At 37.5% G+C, this 24,558-nt stretch overlaps 1 protein-coding gene across 2 annotated transcripts in view; it reads left to right on the plus strand.

The window, feature by feature from the left end:
- The window catches only part of Tbc1d19 (TBC1 domain family member 19), a 116,346-nt gene that overhangs the window by 75,126 nt on the left and 16,662 nt on the right, over positions 1–24,558 (plus strand). For both annotated transcript variants that reach the window (XM_004847179.4, XM_004847181.4), the window contains 2 exons: positions 9,297–9,381; positions 11,408–11,452. In XM_004847179.4, coding sequence (XP_004847236.1) covers positions 9,297–9,381; positions 11,408–11,452 — 130 coding nt within the window. The remainder of the gene's footprint in view (positions 1–9,296; positions 9,382–11,407; positions 11,453–24,558) is intronic.

Here is a 24,558-nt window from a genome sequence, read left to right on the forward strand (position 1 = left end):
TTGTTTTTGCTAATCTAGGTCTCTTCTGGTTCCAAATAAATTTTAGGATTTTTTTTTCAAATTCTGTGAGGTATGCTATTGGTATTTTGATTGGGATTGCATTATATCTCTGTAAGAATTTTGGGAGTATGAACATTTTCACTATGTTGGTTCTTCCAAACTAAAAGCAAGGGCTATCTTTCCATTTTCTGATATCATTTTCAATCTCCTTTTTTAGAATACTATAGTTTTCAATGTAAAGATCTTTTTCTTCATTTGTTATATTGATTCCTGCATAGTTCACTTTTTTGGATGCCATTATGAAAGGTGTGGTTTTCCTAATTCTCTCTCAGCAAGTTTGTTGTTTGTGTATAGGAATGTTATTGATTTTTAAATGTTGACTTTGTATCCAGCTACGGGACTGAATTTGGTTATTAAATCTAGAAGTCTTTTGGTGGAGTTTTTGGGGTCTTCTGTGCAAGGATCGTGTCATCTGCAAATAATGGTAATTTAACTTCTTCCTTCCCTATCTTTACTAATTTTATTTCTTTCTCTTGTCTAATGCTCTGGCTTATGTTTCCAGAGCTATATTGAATAGGAGTGGTGATGGGGCATCGTTCTCTTGTTCCTGATTTTAGAGTGAAAGCTTTCAATTTTTGACCATTTAGAATAATGTTGACTGTTGATTTGTCATAGATGATTTTTATCAGCTAGAGATAAAGACCATCTATTCCAGTTTTCTATAGGGTTTTTAATCATGAATGGGTGTTGGACTTTGTCAAATGCTTTTTCTGTGTCTATTGAGATGATCGTGCAATTTTTGTCCTTCACTCTGTTAATAAGATGTATTACATTTATTGATTTGCATATGTTGAACCATCCCTGGGATGAATCCTACTTGGTCATGGTATATAATCTTGATGATTTGCTGCATTCCATTTGCCAGAAACTTATGGAGGATTTTTTTCATCTATATTTCATTTATATTGGCCTTCTACTACATTTTTAAATCCATTCATCTGTCTAAATAAGCTTTTATGTGAATCTTTATCCTCATTACACAAATACAGGGGTAAATACAACACCTAAGCTGCTCTTTTTTTTTATTATTAAATTCTTTTATTGGTACATTGTAGGTATACAACACAATTACATTTCTCATAGGGAATTGTACCTTTACATAATGCATCTTGGTTCTTATTTTTTCCCCATTCCTAGCCCTCCCTTCACCCCCTCCACCCTTCCCTATTTACAAAGACTTTATTTCCATTTTTTTCCATTTCTTATCATTTTTCCTTTCCCTTCTTTCCTTTCCCCTGCCCCTCCCACTACCCCTACCCCTTTGGACCTTTTCTTCCTCTTTTGCATTATCAATTGTTCATTCTAATCGTTGGTACATTTTAGGTATATGATATAATGACATTCATTATTGGAAATTTGCACCTTTACATAGTCTCTCTTGGTTCTTCTTTTTCACCCTTGCCCAGCCCTCCCTTCAACCCCTCCATTCCTCCCTATTTACAAAGATTTTGTTCCTATTTTTCCATTTTCTCATAGTAATCCCATTCCCTTCTGTCCTTTCCCCAGCCCTCCCACTTCCTTCCCCTTTGTCCCTTTTCTTCCTGTTTCACATTACCTATTATACATTTAGTCCTTATTTACACTTTCAGTTTCTCACACCAGAGAAACTATTTGGTATTTATTCATGTGTGTCCTATTTATTTCACTTAAGAGTATCACCTCAATGTGCATCCACTTAGCTATAAATGTCTCTAATTTCTCACTTTTTATGGCTGAGTAGTACTCTATTTTATAAAAAAACCCACATTTTCTTTGTCCAATCTCCAGTTGATGGGTATTTGGGCTGTTTCCAAGTTTTAGCTATTACAAACTGTGCTGCTATGAAGATGGGTGCACATATATCACTGTGGTATGATTCTTTTAATTCTTTGGGGAAGATCCCCAGCAGTGGAATAGCTGGGTCAAATGGGACTTCCAGTCCTAGTTCTTTGAGGTATCTCCATACTGATTTCCACAGTGCTTGCACCAGTCTACACTCCCACCAACAGTGGAACATGGTTCCTCTTTCCCCACAGCCCCACCAGCATTTGTTATTGGTTGATTTCATGATAGCAGCCATTCTTTCTGGGGTAAGGTGGAATCTCAGCATTGTTTTCATTTGCATCTCTCAAAGGACCAGTGATGTTGAACATTTTTTCATGTATTTATTTGCTCTTTCTACTTCTTTGTCTGAGAAATGTCTGTTCATTTCAGATGCCCATTTTCAGATTGGGTCTTTTTATTTGGGAGGTTTGATCTTTTTAAGCTGTTTATAGATTCGAGATAGTAGGCCTTTGTCTGAGGAACAGCAGGTGAAGATTTTTCTCCACATTGTGGGTTGTCTCTTCACACTGCTGGTGGTTTCTCTTGCTGTGTAAAAGCTTTTTAATAAGAAAAGATCCCACTTGTTGATTGTTTGTGCTAGTTCACAGGCAACTGAGGTTTTGCTCATAAAATCTTTGCCTACACCAGTGTCTTCAAGTGTTCTACCTAACCTCTGTTCCAGCTGGTTCAGGGTTTCTATTTTAATATTTAGATCTTTAATCCATTTCAATTTTAGTTTAGTGCATGGCGAGAGATATAGGTCTAGGTTTAATCTTTGGCAAGTTGAAACCCAGTTATTCCAGCACCATTTATTAAAGAGGCTATGTTTCCTCCAGTGAGAGTATTTGGCTCCTTTATCGAAGATGAGATGGCTGAGTGTGTCTGGCATTGTTTCTGCATCTTCTAATCTGTTCCACTGGTCCTCATGTCTGTTTCTTTGCCAGTACCATGCTGTTTTATCAGAGTAGCTTTGTAGTATAGTTGCAGGTTGGGGATTGTGATACCCCCTGCCATGTCTCTGTTACCTAGAATTGCTTTTGCTATTCTGGGTCTCTTCTTGTTCCAAATGAATTTTTGGATTGTTTTCTCAAGGTCCATGAAGTATGCTGCTGGGATCTCAATTGGAATTGCATTAAATCTATATAGCAGTTTTGGAAGTATGGCCATTTTCACTATATTAATCCTTCCTACCCAGGAGCAGGGGATGTCTGTCCATTTTCTGATATCATCTTCAATCTGTCTTTTCAGAGTGCCATAGTTTTCAGAGAAGAGGTCTTTGATTTCTTTTGTTAGGTTGATTCCTAGGTATTTCAGTTTTTTGGATGCTATTGTGAAATGAATTATTTGCCCTATTTCTCTCTCAGTGAGTGTGTCATTTCTGTAGAGGAAAGCTATTGATTTGTGTGTGTTGGCCTTGTAACCAGCTACCTGACTGAATTTGGTTATTAAGTCTAGAAGACTTTTGGTGGAGTTCTTGGGGTCTTCTATATAGAGTGTCATGTCATGTGCAAATAATGACAATTTGACTTCTTCATTTCCTATCTTTATTCCTTTTATTTCTTTCTCTTGTCTAATTGCTGTGGCTAATGTTTCCAGAACTATATTGAACAAGAGTGGTGATAGTGGACATCCTTGTCTTGTTCCTGATTGTAGTGTGAAAGATTTCAGCTTTTGACCATTTAGTATGATATTGGCTATTGGTTTTTCATAGATGGCTTCTATCAGTTTGAGGTAGAGACCATCTATTCCAATTTTTTGTGGGGTTTTTATCATAAATGCATGTTGGATTTTGTCAAATGCTTAGATAATCTTATGGTTTTTGTCCTTGGCTCTATTTATATAGTGTATTACATTGATTGATGTGTGTATATCGAACCATCCCTGCATCCCTGGGATGAATCCCACTTGATCAGGGTGTATGATCTTCTTGATGATCTTCTGCATTCTGTTTGCCATTATCTTATTAAGGATTTTTGCATCTATGTTCATTAGTGAGCTTGGCCTATAGTTCTCTTTTTCAGTTGGGTCTTTCTCTGCTTTGGGGATCAAGGTGATGCTTGCTTCCAGGAATGAATTTGGGAGTATTGCTTCCCTTTCAATTTCATTGCAGAGTTTAAACAGTAGTGGCAGCAGTTCCTCTCTAAATGTCTTGTAGAATTCAGCAGTGAAGCCATCAGGGCCTGGCTTTTCTTAGTTGATAAGTTTTTAATTACATTTTCAATTTCATTGTTTGATATTGGGTTGTTCAGAATTTTTAGGTCTTCTTTGTTCAACTTTGGTAATTCATATGTGTCTAGGAATCTGTCCATTTCTTCTGTGTTGTCCATCTTATTGGAGTATAGGTTCTGGAAGTAGGTATTGATGATCCTCTGGATTTCTGCTGGGTCTGTTGTCATTTCACCCTTTTCATTCCTAATTGTATGGATTTGGTCCTTTTCTTTCCTTTTTCTGACAAGGTTGGGTAAGGCTTTGTCAATTTTGTTGATTCTTTCGAAGAACCAACTCTTGGCTTCATTGATTTTTTTGCATCATTCTCTTAGTCTCCATTGCATTGATTTCTCCTCTGATCTTTATAATTTCCTCCCTTGTATGAGCTTTAGGGTTGTCCTGCTTTTCTTTTTCTAGAAGCTTGAGGTTCAGCATCAGGTTGTTTAATTGGGCTCATTCTATTTTCCCAATATGCGCATTCACTGCTATGAATTTCCCTCATAAGACTGCTTTCATTGTGTCCCATAGATTCCTATACGTTGTATTGTCATTGTCATTTAATTGAAGGAACTGTCTGATTTCTTCTTTAATTTCCTCTGTGACCCATTGGTTATTCAGAAGTGTGTTGTTCAATTTCCACATGTTTATGAAATTTTTTGTTTCTTTTGCTATGGATCTCCAATTTCATTGCACTATGGTGTGATAACATACAGGGGATAAGTTCAATTCCTTTGCACTTACTTAAACATGTTCTATGTGTGAGTATGTGGTCTATTTTTGAGACTGACCCATGTGCAGCTGAGAAGAATGTGTATTCTGATTTTGTGGGGTGGAAGACTCTGTAAACATCTGTTCAGTTCATTTGTTCAAGAGTTCGATTGGTTTCTAGTATTTCGTTACTTATTTTTAGTCTAGTTGATCTATCTATTTGTGACAGTGGGGTGTTGAGATCCCCCACTACAATTGTATTAGTGCATATATGACTTTTCATGTCCGTTAGTATTTGTTTTATATAGTTGGATGCACTAGTGTTTGGTGCATAGATATTTATGATTGTCATCTCTTCCTCTTGGATTGTTCCCTGTACAAAGATGTAGTGTCCTTCTTCGTCTCTCTTAATCAGTGTTGGTTTGAAATCTACTTGATCTGCCAAGAGGATAGCTACTCCTTTTTTTGGGGTTCCTGTCACATGGAGTATTGTTTTCCACCCTTTAACTTTCAGTCTATGAGTTTCCTTTTGAATGAAGTGTGTTTCTTGTATGCAGCATATTGTTGGATTTTGCTTCTTGACCCATTCTGCCAGTCTATTTCTTTTGATTGGTGAATTGAGACCATTAACATTGATGGTTGTAACTGAAATGTATTGACTTGTCATTGCCATGACTTTTTCTTTTTGTTGGGTTCTCCCCCTTTACATTTAATTTCTTCTCATGCCAGATGGGTTCATTCTGCTTTGCTTCCTGGGGTTGTGATCCTCAATGTCTGTTCCTAGGATATTGTGTAAAATTCTTTGGAGTGCTGGTTTGGTATTCACGAAGTTCCTAAGGTGCTCTTTGTCATGAAAGTATCTTATTTCTCCATCAATTTTGAAAGATAGTTTTGCAGGGTACATCAATCTGGGTTGGAGGCTGTTTTCTTTTAGGGCTTGGAATATGTCATTCCAAGCTCTTCTTGCGTTGATGGTTTGTGTTGAGAAGTCTGCTGTGATTCTGATGGGCTTTCCTTTGTATGTGATTTGTTTCTTTTCTCTAACTGCTTGTAGAACTTTGTTCTTCTGTTGAGTTTCTGGAATCTTAACAATTATATGCCTATGTGTAAATTTTTTTTGATCAAGTCTATTTGGAGTCCTATATGCCTCCCTTATCTGTATGTCAAGTTCTTTTCCCCTGCTTGGGAAGTTTTCTGCCATTACTTCTGTGAAGAGTTTGTTTATGTCATCTCCACTCTCTCCAGTTTCTTCATTGACTCCAGTCAGTCTTATGTTATTCTTCTTTGCATTGTCTAGCAGCTGCTGGATTGATTTCTTGTGTTCCCTTATAATTTTGAAGCAATTTTTCTTTTCCTGGTCATTAATTGCAATCTTATCTTCTATATCTGAAATTCTGTCCTCACATTGGCTCATTCTGCTGTGTAGACTTTCAATGGAGTTTTTCATGTCCTGGAAATCTATTTGCATCTGTTTTATGGATTCCATTTGTTTCTTATGTTGGGATTCCATCATGTTCCTCAGCTCCTCTCTAGATTTATTAATCATGTCTTGCACTAGGAGCACAATTTCTCCTGTTTTCTGAGAAATTATTTCTGATTTCGTTTTTTCCAGATCCCCTTTTGTTGCCAGTTCAGTGGGTCCAGGTGGTTGAGTATCAGAGTGTTCCATCTCATTTCCCTTTGGGGTTGCTGTAGGTGATCTGGAAGTCTGGTTTTGAGACTTATTTATGTGTTTTCTCATTTCTACTGGGGGGGGTGCTGTTGGCGCCTGCACAGATTACGTCTTCTGAGCTGGGAGGGGTGGGACAGGGGTCGGGAGCAGCGGTAGGGAAGGTGGCCCAAAAGCCCTTTCCTGTGGACTGGGAGCAGTGGGAGAGATGGTGGCCGGGAAGCCCCTTCCTCTGGACCAGGAGCAGTGGGACAGCGGCTCAGAACCCCCTACCTCTGGGCCGCGAGTGGCAGGACTCAGTACCATGGTCTTGTGGTCCAGTGTCCTCTGCGTCTTTGTAGTGTGGAACCAGGTGGCTGTACAGAGGAGTGGCGCGGGGGCCGGGGGGGGGTGGTGGTTTCCAGTGGATTGTTGCCGGGGCGTAGGGTGATTCGGCATGTTCTGCGAGACTCGCGACCTCGGTAGGGCGTGCACAGACCTGCCTGTCTGCAGCAGGCTGATTTGGCGTGTTCCGTGCGACTCGCGACCTTGGTCAAAGGCTTCCATTTGGAAAGCTTTTAAGAAATACATAGGCATTTCATTGAGGAAAGAGCAAGTCACATGCCCATACCTAACACCAACCTGGCCCGAAGAGACAAGCTGACATATGTTTTCAAAGGGGAAGAACCAGAAATATGTAATGAACAACACTAACGACTTTCATAATTTATGTGAATATATGAAGAATATAAATGTGGAAAGGGATTGATTCCTAAGCATAAAAGGAAGTATGGTAGATTTTAGTGTGTAAAAATTTAAAACATCATGTCAAAATAATTAATGTATTATTTGAGCAAAACCGTTTGCAAAATAAATTGGACTTGGGGCTTAGAGGGTAGCTTAGTGATAGAACATGTGTTTAGCATGCATGAAGGCCTGTATTCAGTCCCTAGCATTCACACACACACACACACACACACACACACACACACACAAACAATATGTGCAGTAAGTATATAAATATATATTAAATTATAAATATAGACAATTAGACTAAAAATGAGATTCTTTCATACATGAAAATATAACAAACCAATAATTTTTAAAAAATCTATTTTAAAGGACCAAAGTGAATGAGAAAATAACAAAAATGCAAGTAGAAGTGTTCAATTCACTAGTAATTAAAGCACTACAGGACTGGGGATTTAGCTCAGTGGTGCTGCCACCTGCCTCACAAGCCCAAGGTCCTGAGTTCAATCCCCAATACCAAAAAAAAGCACTACAAATTATTAAAGCAAGATACCATTTTTTACCTATAAGTTGATAATAACCTGTTCTGATAAAAGAGTAAATGGATATGTCAGCAAACAAAAAACATAAACCAAATCTCCATCTCTCTTGAGGCCAATTTGCCAACATGTATTAAGCAACATGTAAATACATGTATTTGGCAACATCTAAATGTCTGTAGCATTTGATCAGACAGATAGTGCAGTTTTAGGAATATAAATACAGTAACTAAAGTTGTACATAAGGAAGTTCATTACAGCATTGCTTATAATTGGGGTAAAGTAGAAATAATTAAATGATCAATAAGACAGCTTAAATAATTATTCATCCATGCAATGTTATATTCTGCAAAGTGTACCTGGGGAGTATTTATTTTATATTACTGAGAGAAAATAAGTTCTAAAAGTATAGTCCTTTTGTTTGACAATTATATATGTGTGCATAAAAGCAGTCTGGAATGATATACATCTTCATATTAACAGTGGTGTGATTCTGAATGTTTTCTCCCTTTTTTATCATCCACATTTCTAATTTTTTATCATAAAGTATCACTTGTGTATTTTTTGAAACATAATAAAAGTAAATCAGTGGTGTGGCAGGGTCACTGGTACACACTGTCTACCACTGAGCCTGACTAATTACAAATCTCTATGTCTATCCTTCTAACCAAACTGGGCCCCTCTTTCTTGTGTCTTAGACGCAAGCATTCCATTCTCTATTCATTCTTGCTGCAACCCCAATCCTAACTCTATGCCTCTGTTTTGCCTTTTCCAGTCATGAATTCTTCTCATGGTAACATCTTAAGAATCCCAAGTCTTCTAATACCAGGACCCAGATTTCTTGTCATTATTTGTTCTCCTGGGGATTGGACTCCTGCCCCTAAATTCCAGGCTAGCGTCAGCAATCCAGTTTCTCCTACTGGGTATCCTTGATCCTGAGTCTCCCCTACCTATTTTCATCTCCAGGGAGAGTTGCCACATTCTACCTGCAGATCAGGACAAGCAGCTGCTATCCTGTATTGGGCAACCCTTCTAAATATCATGTCACCTTCGCTCCATTCCTGACATGTCCCACCTGCCTGCTGCACCTCAGCAATGAGTCCAGTTCCACTTTACTTCCCAAATTGTTGTGTGCCACTCTGGCTACCTAGGATCTGCCCTGTACAATGTGTTAAACTTCTAGCTTGGTGAAGGCAAACCTTTTAGAGCTTTCACTGATACAGACAGCCCACTGTGGCATGTGTGCCATAGGTTTCCCACCACTGTGACCTAGGTTTTCCTTATTTCCAGATAAAACATAGAAAAGAATCAACTGGTACTTAGCAACTTGTACTTCCTGTTGTTCAAAGTTCAGGTAGCAAACAATGAGATATTTTTGGAAGAACGTTAGCCATCTACACTTGGCACCCCATCCTTAACAGTTAATGTGGGCATACCAATAAAGAACAATCTCCCATTGCAAGGCCCAGTGCTGAACTTGACCCCTCCACTGCCTCAGTACCTCCTGAGTAGGAAACAGCAACACATTATCTGATTTTATAATAGTTTTAATTGCTTATTTTTCCTAATATTATATCTAGGTATTACTTTGCTTTTCCCGGGATACGTCTGTATTGGGTCACTTTGCATACAACAGTGCTTCACCACCGAAATCATACATAAGAGGTAATATTTTACTAATGCTAAGAAGGTATTACTTGAGACTTACATAATAATGCCAAGTATGTTTATTTTATAGCTTGTATTGGTGTTATCTATTTTTTAATTGTAAAATTGTAATTAAGATTTCTCTCAGATGACTGTAACTATCCTTTCCCCCCCTCAACTTATATCAGTGCCCAAGCAACTTATCACAAATCACAGTTAAATGCTTCCAAGAAGCAGAATTCAGGTTACCTTTTTGTCTTCCCTGTTGGCTGTCTCTATTGCTGTTTTAGTCATTTCCGTTGACTTTTACTTTCTAACTATGAGTGTATCACATGGATTTGATTTTTTTAATTTCTTAAACTTTTTATATTTCTTTTCTCAAAATGTTCTGCCACACTTAAAATTTTGATGTAATTTATGTGGTGTTAGCACTCTAATTTCTATTTTAGTGCCTCTTCTCCTGGCATCACCTGAAAGCAACTAACCAGCTGACAGCCCTCTCAACTTTTTTCCATCAAGTAGTGAATACCAGCCCTGAAAACTCTTACCCTATCCAGTGGTGGCAAACCTATGGCCACACATGTAGCAGCTGGCTGTTTGTTATCATTGAAAGCTCTAAAAGGTTTGCCATCACTGTGTATATTCCTTCTGCCATTTCCATGAAGAAAGGAATCATTTCTTCTGTATTTCCTGAGTCTGAACTATCTGCCTGATTGCCATTGCTCCAACTTCTGCCCTATGGGGGCCATATCACCTTGTGTTAAATCAGGCTCCACCCAAATTAGGGCTCTCTTAGTTCCATTGCTTCTAAAATGAACTTACAAAAACTTCCTGAAAAACTGCTTGTGGAATTTAATCAACTGTTTGGGCTCGCCTATAAACTCATCCAAGATAAGGCCCTCCATCGGTTAATATAGTGTTAATTAACCTAGCTAACTTTGCTTGCTTGATTATTCCACAATATGCCATATTCATTTTAGTCTCTGTGTATTTTCTTCTGTGGAAGGCTTCCTCTTTCCTCCACCCTAAAAATGTATAGATTCTCAAAAAACTAGCTTGTATCTCACTGTTAAAATCTGTTAAAGAGAAAAAGAGTTAGCAAACTCTAAGGTTTCACGGTTTAGATTACAAACCACATAGTTGGGGGACCATAGCCTATGTTTATTTTGTTTGTTGAGTAATCAGTTTATGTATTTGTCTGTTTTTCATTATTCCATCTCTCCTTACACAAGGATTGGTCCCTGTTGTTTTCACTCTTAACCTAAACCACTCACACTTTTTATTCTTCCTCTCCCCTCTGCCACTACTCTTAACAATAACAAAAGAACTTTTTAATTTAAAAAATTTACTTTAAAACCCTGTGCAAGAATGAATGTCTTTTCAATAGACTCAAAAGTGTTAGAAAAACTGTCAAGATAAAAGCTACCTAAAGATATTCTGTGGAAGGTGGGAAAAGCTAAGAACCTTGAAATTTTTGAGGGAAAGTGCTATTTAAAGTCAGTTAAATATTTGGTTATAGTGAATATACTTTACTTTTCTAGGACAATTCTGATTTCAAATATTTAGCCCCATTCTCTGATCATATGAACTACGTTGGGGTTTGGAAAATATGATCACCATACAGTTAAAGACATTTAATTTTTATCTTTTAAGCAGATGCCATTAAAATGTAAACTAACGAGATATTGCAACACGTAGGGCTTGTTTCAATGAATAGTTTAAAATAATTTATATTTATATTTAGCAAAACAATTCTATGTTCATAAGTAGATTCTCCTTAAATTCTTAAGGAGTTTGGATGTGTTTGCTTTTTTCTTATTTTGTATCCTGTCCCTTGTACTTTGGTGTATATTATTGATTTTAATTCATGAAAGGATTTGCTAATATCAGAAAATTGGCTTGGCAGCTTTTCAAATTTGTTCCATATCATGAAATGAAATAAAATTGAGCTGTAATAGTTTTTTAAATGCCATTATTAGTGCATAATTTAAAATAATTTATTTTATTTTATCGTATTGACATCCTCTGTTATCTTTACTTTCAGGAAAACTAGGATTAGAAGAATATGCTGTCTTTTATCCACCAAATGGTAAGAGTAATGCTATTGCTTCCTCTAGTGGGAAACTGGAAAATTACAACTTTTATAATAGAAACCTTACTTTCTTCTTCTGTCTTTAAATGGCAAATAATTTATCATCTAAAATAAACCTCCCATAGAATGTGTATTTTAATGAATTTTCCTACCCTTGTGGTAGGTTTGTGCTAAACTCTACCTTCCTTCTCTGGTTCTCCTTTGTCAATTTTCAAGAAAGCTGAGTAGGCGTAAGTGTCCAGGACAGGGGCACTTAGTTTTCCTCTGAAGAACTCCAGCTGCTCTAACTAGGCCTTTCCTTTGGGCACTGTTGGAACTGTGCTCCAGTCAGTGGAGCGCTGTGCCGTGTGCTGTGCTTTGTTGTTTCCCTAAGTTGACCAGTGTGGTGTTGATGAAATGCAAAAATTATGAAGAACTGTCACTGTAGTAATCCAGTTTGATGTTATGAAGTGATCATATATGAATAACCTCATATTTAATATTTATATATTAAATATTCCTTTTACATTATTAGCTTTTAGGATATGCTTCTTGGGAAAGCAATATATAGCTGTCCTTATTATGATAATATTAAATTGCACACTGAAGAATTCTTTCACTCCAGCAGTTAACAACATGGGCTTTGTAATGCACCAGACCCGGGTTTAGATCCTATTTCTCCTAGCTCACCCCATGACCCTGGGTAGGTAACAGGGCCTCTTGAACGCCAGACTCATCAACTGTAGCTTGTGGAGGATGGATTCAATGAGATACGGTATGTGGAACAGCACAGTGCCTTCTATAGTGAGTGCTCCGGAAATATAGCTGATGAGTGTGCTATACGCCCTTGGTCACTAGGTCTGAAACTCACAGCTGGGTTCCACGGTGCTGTTCTTTTCCTGTAGTCCCAGTTTCTCTCACAGACCATTGACTGCTGCCCCTCTTTAAGCACGCTGCCCTTGAGCTGGCTCTTCTCTTTCACACATTTCCCTCAGAGCTTCCATCTGCTTTCATGAATCTGTGTGTTACTCTAAAAGTTCTACCTCCAGTTCTGACTTCTCCTGTGAGTACCTCAAACTTAATATGTCTCAACCTAAACTCACAACTTTACCTTCCTATGCACCTACCACCAAAAACACGAAATTCAAAATACACAACTATTCCTCTCTTGGTTAACTGCATTATCATCTACCCAGTAACTCGAGGCACAAAATCATGCAGTCATCCTTGAGTTCCCCTCTGCTAAGTCACAGAGCCTCCTAATTTTATCTTCCAGATGCTACTGGGACCCTCACTGCTGCTTTGCCTCCTTTCATGCCCTCCTATCTCTAGCTTATTAATTATAGCAACTGCCTAACTGGTCTCTCTTGCTCCTTTTTTGCTAGTTTTGTTCTTTCTTCAATCCTGCTATCAGAGTTGTACATTTAAAAAGAAAATCTAAAGATTGCCATTTTTCTCAAACATTTCATAATGGCTCCTATGTTTTATTTTAAAATTAATTTTATTGGTACACTTTTTATATACATAATGAGCACATTCATCATAGGGAATTTGTATCTGTACGTGATGTATCTTGATTTCTTTTTTTCCCCCATTCCCCTCCCCTCCCCTCAACCTTTCTTCTCCTCCTTATTTACCAAAGCTTTGTTTCCATTTTTTTCTAGTCTTTTTTTCCTTTTCCCTTCCTTCCCTCCCCCCACCTGTTACTCTTCCTATTTGAACCTTTTCTTCCTACTTTCCAATATCTGTCATCCATTTGGCCCTTATTTGGACTTTTGATTTCTCACACCAGAGAAACAATGCAATATTTAAACATGTGTATCCAATTTATTTCTTTTAAAATTATGGTCTTGAAGTGCATCCATTTACCTAAAAATGTCTCAAGTTTATCCTTCTTTATGGCAGACTAGTACTTTATTGTATAAAAAAACACATTTTTTTTTTTTATCCATTCATTCGTTGATGGGCATCTGGGCTGATTCCAAGACTTCTATTACAAATTGTGCTGCTATAAACATGAATATTCATATATTGCTGTGCTATAATGCTTTTAACTCTTTCATGGCTCCTATATTTTAAGTAACATCCAAGCTTCTCAGCATGACAGACATGTGAAGACCTTTCAGATCTGATTCCTATACACTCTTCCTGTCCTCTAAAATTTCTCACCATTTCCCATCTCTCTCTTTTCTTATGATAGCAATATCAAACTATTCTTTTTACAGACAGCCATGTATTCTCACAAAAGCATTATGCTGCTTCCTACCCCAGGAGCGCCCCTGTTTCCATCCAACCTTTCTTTACCTGGCTGTCATCAAGGCTCAGTTCACATGATCTTCATCAGGAGATTCCCTGATGCCCACCCGCCAGCCACTGGGCTAAGGGCCTTTCCTCTAGGCACTCATAGTACCTGCTTAGAAAATCTTTGATATCTTTACCATATTATCTTGGCATTATTTGTTTATATTTAATCTCTCCCTTGATATTGCAAGCTTTAAGAAGTTCAGGACCATATTTTTGTTTCACTTTCATTCCCTCAGTACGTATCTAGCATATCGTGGGAATATAATGAATATTTACTGGAACTCAGTTCCTAGGCTTGCTAATTTTAACATCTGTATATACATATAAAATTGTTATTACATCTATCATCCCAGATGGTTAACTTTCTGATAACTTCTTACATTTATCTAAGAAATAGGAAATAGAAAAAAATCTCTGAATAGCCAAAAGAGGTATCCATCAACTCAAATTTCTTCTCTCTATTCATAGGAGAGCTTTTTCAACTTAGTTTAGAAAATAGGAAAATGGTAGCTCTTATATGTCCAACAAATGTGGATTATCCCACCTAAAAAATAGAAGAATGGAAAGAGGCTGCTATAGATATGAAAAATGACCAGCAACCATGAGAAGTGAAGTTAGAGATTTCACACAGGAAAATATAAAAACCATAAAACACCATGTAAGAGCACACTAGCGGATCAGCCTGGGACTATTTTATGTACAAGCCAATAACCCTATACTCTTTTAAAAGATATCACTGTGTTGTAGGCATACACTGTGTATAATCATATTATAATTTAAGATCTTCATTGGGCATAGTGGTGTATGCCTTGTAATACCAGCTTTCAGGAGACTGATGCAGGATGATTGCCATGAGTTCAAGGCCAGCCTGGTATACATAGCAAGACCCTGTCTCAAAAAAATGTAAGATCTTTCCAGTGAGCTTAAGGTGTGTGTATATGTATATGTCTGCATATATATCCATAATAATACTTGTAATTGTAGTTGTAGCCTCAGCAGCTTACATTTTCTAAGCAGTACTATATACAAGACAGTATGATAAGTACATTATATGTATTAACTCATTTAATCATTACAATAATCCTATGGGCAAGTACTAATATTATCCCTATTTGTAGGTAAAGAAACTGAGGTAAAGAATGTTAACCTGCCCATCTGATGAATGGAAAAGCCAGGTTTTGAATCTAAGTCACCTGGCTTCAGGAAGAATGTTCTTATTACCAGGCTCTAATGGCTCAGAAAATTTTAGAGAGTTTATTATAGTATTTTGTGGAGGAAAAGAAAGTGGATTATTGAGAAAGCAAAACATGCATATAAGAGGTTCTAGACTCTTCTATAAAGAAGGATAAACTTGGGTCATTTGTAGGAAAATGGATGCACCTTAAGACATAATGTTAAGTGAAATAAGTCAGACGCACAAGCTTAAATATCACATGGTTTCTCTTATGCGAGAAACCCAAAGTATAAAGAAATTAAAAAGCAAAATAAGATAGATAATAGGAAACAGGGAGTTAGATCTTTTGGAAATGTGAAGGTGACCAGTGTGAGAGGAGAGGAGAGGAGAGAAAGAGGACATAGAAAGAATTAAGGTGTCTTATTACATGTGCCAGCTCCTCACAGTGAATGCAGTTATTGTGTACTGCAAACATGTACTAATAAAAATAAAAATTTAAAACATAGGCTCTAGAAAGATTTCCATCCATACTAATCAGAGAAATTTGAGTATGGTGGCACAATGAAAGGTAACAGAAATTGTAGGGAGTTGAGAAGCGCATGGCTATTTTAGATAAGGTCATCGAGAAAGGTGACTGAGGAGGCAGAAAAGAAGACAGATCGAATATGCAGAGTGAGCTATGCAGAACAGTGGAAGAAGAGCATTCCAGAAGGAGCACACCATGTTGTAGGAGCAACCCTTGGTGTTATGAAGAACACCAACATGGCCAGTGAGACAGATGATAATGCAGTGATACAAAGCAAGGTGGGAGAGAGAGACAGGGCCCAGGTTAGGTAGGGGACAGTTGACTTAAAGTCTAAGTCCAAAGTCTGAGCTTCCTCAAGGATAGTTTTCATCAATTTTTTTCTAATTTCCTTGCATGCCTAGTAATTTTTCCATTGTTGAAAATTGGCTATCTTGACTATTATAATAACTCTGGAAATCAGATCTTCTCCCCTACCCCAGAATTTATTGTTGCTTATTGTGTTTAATAACTTTTCTAAACCATTTCTTTAAAAATTGTATTGGCCTCTGTGTGTCACACTGAAGTCTGTTCCACCAGCTAATGATTTGACAGACATTTCCTTAAATATCTCAAACCAAAAAATAAAACTAAAAGTCATTCTCCCAGTCTTTGCAGATTGGCTTGGAGTGGATCACTTCTTCAAGGCTTAGCCAGGTAATTTACAACTCTACCTTAGCCTTCACTTTCATCTTGCCCAGGGTCTAAACGTCAGTCAGAGATGAAAGGCTATAAGGTCTTCTCAGGTCTTTTCTAGACCATCATTGATCCTGTACATAGGAGCTTCTCAAGCCCTTCTTCCCTCACATAGCTCCTTCCCCAGCCTCTTCCTTCCCTTGTCTCACAATCTGTCTAGTGTTTGCCGAATCTTTTAGTCTTTCTCCCAGGGGAGGCAGCTAATATATTTGCCTTGACAAGTGTTGCCTGGGAAGCCACTTGGTCCTGAGAAAACTCTGAGACTAGGCAGGTATAACCAAGGTAAATGAGAGCCAATCCCTCATGTAGCTTCTAGACAAGTCAAAACACACAAGCACAGGGGCCGGGGATTTAGCTCAGTGGTTTCACCGCCTGCTGTGCAAGCGCAAGGACCCGAGTTAGATCCCCGGTACCAAAAAAACCCCACACAAGCACAGTTTTTTGTATACATTTATATACATATACATATATCCATATATATAATCTATATTATTACATATTATATTATTACATATATATTCATATATATGGATGTATGTGTGTGTATATATGTATATGTGTATATCCGTATTATTCCCTCTTGCACTGGCAAGCTACACCAGGTATGTGGACTGCTGTCTTCATGGCTCTTGCCAAGCTAGAAAGTAGGGAATAGTAGGTGAGTAAATTAAAATAATATAATCCTCTCTCATCAAAAGTCTTTCTTTATTAACCACTCCCTTGATTGTTATAAATGTTTAAAAATTAGATTCCAGAGTTCAAAAAAGTTGAATCTAACATTTTCACCAGCTTGACCATTTCTTTAGTGGAAGGACAGAGTTTGGGAATATCCTACTTCACTGCTGTTGGTGATGACTCTCCTCCAATTCCTGATTAATCCTTTAAAAAAACTCCCTGACTGTTGTGTAGAATAAAGGTATCCCTATAATGTGAGTTCCCAAGAGGACAAGGAGCTTCATAGTTTTTACTGACATATTCAGCACCTAGAATCATGTAAGATGCAAAGTCTGTGCTCAGTAAACACTGTTGAGTCAAATGAACGAGGGAATGGACAGAGAAGAATACAAAGGAATAAGAATAGAAGTGAGATTTTTTTCCTAAGCTTATAAGAAAAATACACATAAATCTGGCAGAGGATGAATTATAAGTGATTTTAAAGTCATAATTTGTTAATATTATTTATATCCTGCAAGAGAGGAAAATTATTTTAATTGCTAGACAGCTTTGGATAGAGAAATTTCAGGACCCTGGAACAGTGGCTGTCAACCAAGGGTCACTCCCCCCCCCACACATGCACACGCATGTGCTCGCACACAGACGCACACACACCAGGGAACATTTGGCAATGAATGTCCGAAGATTTGTCACAATCTGGAGGAGTGGGAAGCGCGGCTAAACACCCCAGTGCGCAGGATACTGTACTGCATTAGGAAGACTGTAGGAAGAAATAATTCAAATATATCATCCCAAATCTCCTTGCAGTATAAAGTTGACAAATAGCAATGTACTTTGAAATCTATATTAATTATAAATAAATCAAAAATATCTCATACCCAAAATCCTTCTGAAGTGTAAATTTTAACATAAATTGTAGACTTCATTAAAATTTTATGTCAAGTATGATTTTAGATTGATATTTAAATATGCTAATGTTTTAGAAAATTTTAATTACTGAAAATAAAGTAACAAAGTCATAGCCTGAAGTTTTGATTCAGAAAAATAGTGGAAATAGCTAGAAAATAATTTATCCATTGTCTTAACCTCTACTTACGCTGACTGGTTGGTTATATGTAAGAATAAACAGAAGAGGGCCAGGGATTTAGCTCAGTGGTTCCAGCGCCTGCCTCACAAATGCAAGGTCCTGAGTTCAATCTCCAGTACCAAAAAAAAAGAATAAAAGAAGAAATGATTATCTCAACAACTGAATTAAATAAACTGTACTAAGTAATCACAGGTGAAAGAGTAGAACAGTTTTCAACTGGTGTGAAACTGAAGTGGATCAGATGTGAGAGTTATAGAGACAGTGAGGGAAGAACGGGAAAATAGTAAGTGCAAAGCATGTTAATGTTGGGGTATTTTCTGAGGTCATATTTACTATATATAGCTCATCTTGTTCAAGATTTATTTTTGTTGACAGTGCTTACCATTCTGAGCTTTGTCAAAGGCCTATGAAATCATCTCTTTATTCATGAATAGTATATCCAATTAATATGTTAGACTTTTTTCACCTGCATAGAGGAAGACAAGGATCTTAAAACAATTACTCAGAGCAGATTTGTAGAACTTTGAGGCCAGACAGGAGGTGTGTCCTCACCATCCTAATCCCTGTTGGAAGCACACTCTTGGATGGCAACCATGGGAAAGAAGTTTGACCCTTGAAAGGTAACGTGATGAGAGGCAAAGGAAAGGATTTTGAAAAACCTGGCCAAGAACATGACAATCTCTAAGATCAAAGGAATGTTCCAGGTGGTATGCACACTAGCATGTTAATAGATTCTTCACCACTTCCTAGGCCTCCTGCTTGTGTTTGCCACGATTTAACTCTGTCCTTCAACAAAGCAGACTGTTGAGGCTGTAAGTCCTGGTTGAAGTGTACTCTTAGCTAATTCAAACCAAAAAAATTTATTTTCATAGGTTTATGCTCATACTTAAATATGATTCTCTCCATTCTGAGGGCATAAAATAGCTAAAGGTTATTGAGCATGTGAAGTGTACTTGTCATTATACTGGTGCACTTTAAAAACGTTAACTCGTTTATGCTTTAGTGCAATCCAGTGACTTTGGTATTATTTATCTCCATTTTCAGAAATGAAAATGTGGATATAGAGACATAGAATTAAATTTATGTCTCTATGACTTTGTTGATCATTTTTTCTTTTTGAAATTGAGTTACCAAGAGCCTCCTATGTTTATCTTAATTATTCATAAATAATTGTACACATCAATATTTTCTTTGAGCTTTTATAAATGCCCAAATTTACATCAAAAACATGTATTGTATTGAGAAGATATTATGCTGTGTGTTGAAGATAATATACAGTATGAAATGTCGGCCTTGCTTCAAATAACTTATAACCTAGTAGTTTGTGGAGCTACTAGATTTCAGAACTTGGAAGAAATGTAGTGAAAGTGTTACTAAGCACAGGTAGTCTTAGTGTGTGCATACCTTTTTGCAGTTCACTAATTCATTCATTGCAGTTTTCCTTATTAAAAATGCCTTGTCCCAAGGTGTTTCTATGCTAGTAGATCCTTAATATTCATAGAAGATGAAAATAATAATAATGTGTTTATTTCTAATTACCTTAATCTGCTTGTTAAGGTTAAGGTAGTCACTGCAGTGGCTTAACAGAGGAAGTACAAATGTTTTTGAGTAAGAATATAGGTGTTTTATATAACAGCAATATACTTTGAGGTTTGGTATTTAGAAAGATAATATTTACTTATATTTCCTTAAGATAGCAACTTATTATGATTATCTTATTTTTCTCTCTGTTTTTCTTTCACATGTCAACATGTCTATTTTAGAAGACTTTGAAGAACAGATAAGCTTTATTATTTGCTTAGTCAATGATTAGCAAAAGAAATACAGTGAAGCAGCAGAGGGGGAAGTTTGGGAAGGAAGGGTATTCACAGGAAGAAAGACTCAACCAAGACATGAAGAGAGAAGGATGCCTGAAGAAGGCCAGTCCTGTGGTGTCACCAGGAATACATAATGACTTTCAATGTCAATCGAATCTGGTTCTAAAATTTAGTTTCTAAAAAGCAAAGCACACTTAAGTTGGTAAAGAATCGTACTATTGAAAATGCTTCATATATAGTTTTCTGCAAGTCACAAATTTTTCTGCATTTACTTCGGACACATTGTTAGATGTTACTTACAAGCCCTGGAAATAGGCAAGAAAGTGAGAGGCTGAAAAACTGTATAGGCAGGTTCTCCAGGCCTTCATGTACTTGTTCTGCAAGCACTTAATGAATACTTATCGTATTGTGGGCACTGTACTTATCTCTGGGGATAGAGATAAATAAGAAACAGTTCCTGCACTCAAAGGATTTATTCTGTTCAGAGAGAGAGAGAGAGAGAAATAAAAACTGATTATAGGACAGTAGATTAGGGCAGGAAAGTAACATGTGTTAAGTACTGACTTTGGGTCAAGTATTTTACTACAGTACATCCATTATCTTATTTAATCATCACTACCTCATTGCTATTGTCACCCCTTTATAGATGAAGGTAGGTCTACTCTTAACCTTTACAGGACCCCAAGGCAGTAGTACAAATGAGGACTACCTATCATAAGTCTAAAAATATTTAAAAGTTACAAATCAGACTAATAAAATGTTTACTGTTTCCTTGCCTTGACACATATACCTCCATAACAATCTAGAAGACCAGGCTCAAATTCAGAATTCTTCAGCTTCTCAGCAGTCCCTAGCCTGTAGCGTCCCTACCCCCTTCTCATCTCTACAGTTTCATGTTTCCACAGATAGCCCCTTTGGCGGCCTCGGTGTCTTGCAGCATACACTGTCAGGACAGAGCCTCCACCAGAGAAAACGTGCAAGCCCCAGAAGCTGGCTTCAGGGTCTTTGGGCTGGGAGTTTGGGAGTCCTGGGTACCTGGGGTGTGATCTGCAAGTAGAGACGTGGGCAGTGAGTGAGAGGGGTACAAACAGGAGGGCCAGAGCAGGGACATCAGCCCAAGCCAATCCTCCTTAGTTCAAGAGCAGCTTTAGATGAGGGAACAAGTTAACCTCCCTGAATGTCTACAGACAGAAAGCAGTAGAACCAGAATTGTGCAGCATTTTCTAGATGCACAGAGGAGTACCTCCATCGGGGCAAGTCAGGTGACACAAGACTAATCATTGATGAATTTCCTGGGATGAGCGGTAGGGGACTGTCAGGGAGATCTTGCCAGGAGAAGCATTATTTATGCTCTTGAAGGAATGGTTCAGGGATAGGGCTGGAAATGGGGGAGAGCCTTTGATCTGTCCCCAGAGACTGAAGGGATGGCGATTGATTCGGGAGGATAGCATTGTATTTGTGATGTAGAGAAAAGGAATGAAGCTGCTGACATTAGGTCGAAGAATTAAATACTTGCTATCCTACAAGGACCAGAAAGGAACATAACACATTTAGGTATCAGGACTGAGAGAGAACTAGAGAGAAAAGGACAAAGGAGGTAGCGAGTCCTTTATAGAAACAGAATGTCCCAAAGAAGGCTTTGGATTATGGGGCTTTTTAGCTTGGATTATAGGTGAATGATGAAAATACTGGTGGAAAGAAAAGGGAAACAAGGGTGACAGAATCTTTAGGCAGAAGAACTAATTACCCAAGAGCAAAACAAATACCAAAACGAAACTGAACAGCAGAAATTTCTGGGCTACAAAGAAGCTGATCTGCATAGAAACATCAGTGTCACAGTAGAGTCGAGTTTGGGAAGGAAATTTCAGTTGCTGTAAGGCCATTAACTACAACACATGAAGAGAGGAGACCCCTGGATTTATTGACCAGAAGTTAGGGCCATAGGGATAAAAATCACTTTGCAAGTGCTTGAGGGTTATAAGGAAGGAAAGGTAGTGAATATAGATAGTTTTTTTAAAATTAAGCTTGGCTTTGAAGGAAGGAAAGAGATTATACACTTGCTTGATGGAAAAGTAGGTTCTAGGAAGAAAATGGACTTTTGATAACACTGATATGTGAGGATATTTTTATAAAATCCTTGCCTGAATGGCCCTGTCTCTGCCTCCATTTGTAGGAGGAAAGAGCAGATCACTTCCCTCTCCACTGTAAAATGGGCTGTGTTTAGTGCACGTTTTCCTGTCCGTGACAATGACCACATGAATCCCAGAGCTTTCAGGCCACCTCTTACGAGCTGATTCTCACCTCCAAACCTTACATGGCTCTTTTATCAGGAAGGCCTCCTCCACCCTTCCCCACCCTGGACCTCCCCATCATCCCCCTTCCCTCCATTACTTTTCTTTGTAGCTCTTAGTGCTTATCTGACATGCATTCACTTATTGTGATTTTTCTTTCTGCAATAAAAGGTCAGCTCCAGTCATTATAATAAGGGCACACAGTAGGGTCTCAATCCATATTTTACTGAATGATGTATGTGACTGGGGGTAATTGGTACTGAAGGATTCAAAAGCAAAGATTGGCAAACTTTTTTTCTATAACCAGCCAGATAAATATTTTAAGTTTTGCTGGTCACAAAGTCTCTATTCCATATCATTTGTTGTTTTTATAAATAATCTTTAAAACTATAAAAGCCATTCTTAGCTCAGAGGACACACAAATGAACTTGGTTGCCAATTGCTGAGAACATTAAAGAAGCAGGATTCAGAGCACAGGTGAAGATGTTATCTCTAAAAAAGCAAAGGGATATTTCCTCCTCTAAGGCTGAGAGTGAAGAAAAAATGAAATATAAAGGACAAGTGAGAAGAGTTCGTGTCAATGACATCCGCCTTCCAATATGAGGGAAGTAAGGTCTATAAGTGGGTGGTAAACACTTGAACATTTTGAAAGAATAGGTTGGCTAATCAAGAAAATTAATAAGCCAAAGGATTCAGCCAGACTTGGGCAATATAAATCTGTGCAGCACGCCATAAGACTGGGGGGAGATGGGAAAAGGTAGGTCCTGAGAATTGTAGCTTTCAAATCTTAAAAGTGATCTGCACAAACTTCTGAAGCTGGCTGGCCTGGCAACTGGTTCAGTACAGTAACTGAATTTCCTCATACTATTTTTTTAATAAAATTAATTCTAGAAACAAAGAAGTATGAGCTAGCTTGTGAATGTTAGTACCAGCAGCCAACATTTATTACAAGTCCAAGGTATTTATTAATGGCTAAGCTACAGCCATTATCTCGATTTTACTGTGTAGTTTCTAGCATTATCTCTGATTTACAGATAAGGGAACTGAAGCTTAGGGAAGTTAAGAAACTTACCCAGAGGTACACAAAGCTCTTAAGAGACAATGTCAGATGAAGCCAACCAAGCCTGGCTGGCACCCACTCATGCTCTTCCCTTATTGCAGTAGGGTGCTAATTAATGAACTGATATAACATGAGAGGAGGTTTCTAGTGACAATTACTATCCTTGCCCTGTCTTGTTCAGCATTTTTATTTACCCTTAGATGAGAACATAGATAATGTACATATCAAATTTTCCAGTAATGTGGAACCAAGAAGAATAAGGACCGCATTAGATAACAGAATGAGAATTCAGAATTGCCTCCAATTGGAATGGTTGACCAAATAAGAAATGTGACAGAGATAAGAATATAATCCTTTACTTAGGTCCAGAAACAACTGCTCAAATGGATTGTCTTAGCTGTAGAGTATGCAGAAGGAAAAAATACTTAGAGGTTTTACTCATCTAATTTAAATAATTTAAGGGCTGTGGCAGCTTGTCCAGAGCAAATAAAATAGGGAAGCTATTTAAGCCCACTTCATCTGAGGGACAAGTAAAGAAACTCATAAAGGCTTAAAGCAAAAAACTCTGATGTGATGGAGCTGGGAGGAGAGCAAACATTTCTGAAAATTTTTATATACTGCACTTGATAAATTAGACTTTTTCTTTGTGACTTTTGGGGTCAGAACCAGGAATAAGAAATAGACATTACAGGAAACCAGTATTTGACTCAGTATGAGAAATAAATCCCTCCAAATTAAACCTTGTCACAATTGTGTTGTTCAATTGGAAATTAATGTATCCTCTATTTTTGGATGTGATTTAAGCAGAAAGTGGATTATCAGTTCTTAGAACTTACTCTAGATGACCTGCCAGCATCAAGGTTTTCCCTCTGAACATGTTAGATGAATAAAGCATTCTGTCCTATATTTCAAAAAAGGAAACTTCTCAGCTTTCTCCTGTACTGTGTTTGCAAGCTGATTTAGTGCACCGTTAGGTACACAGCAGTATTTATTAAAGAAACTCTGTTTTGAACCTAGGCTGTACATTTTCACTTAGAATATGACAAGATGTTTAGCACAGTAAGTTAAGCTTTGCGTATTTCTTTGAAAAGGATGTTTACTTTACTTGTGTGTAATTCTTGCCAAAGAATATAGTATTTACTTTGTACCATATTTCTGCCAATATTTCTTCTAACCCACGTCCATTATGTAATTTTTAGTAGGTTCATGAAACATCCATGGTGTTTTCTGTAAAGTGATATTTTCAAAGAAGTGCCTTGAAAAGCTCACTAATCCTTTAGCAGATTGGGTTCTAATAAACAGAATGAAGTTGTTCCCGAGGGGACACTATCTATTAACTTTTTGTGGTACCATTATCATTAGTTCTTAAGTTTGATTCTCTGATCTGCCTCATCATGTGTGTGTACACTCAGTATATATGTGTATGTGTATACATGTTCAATTTTAATGACACTATAT

This window comes from Heterocephalus glaber, unplaced genomic scaffold, assembly GCF_053883595.1.
Source record: "Heterocephalus glaber isolate CG9 unplaced genomic scaffold, H.glaber_assembly_v1.0 deba00001509, whole genome shotgun sequence".
Lineage (NCBI taxonomy): Eukaryota > Metazoa > Chordata > Mammalia > Rodentia > Bathyergidae > Heterocephalus > Heterocephalus glaber.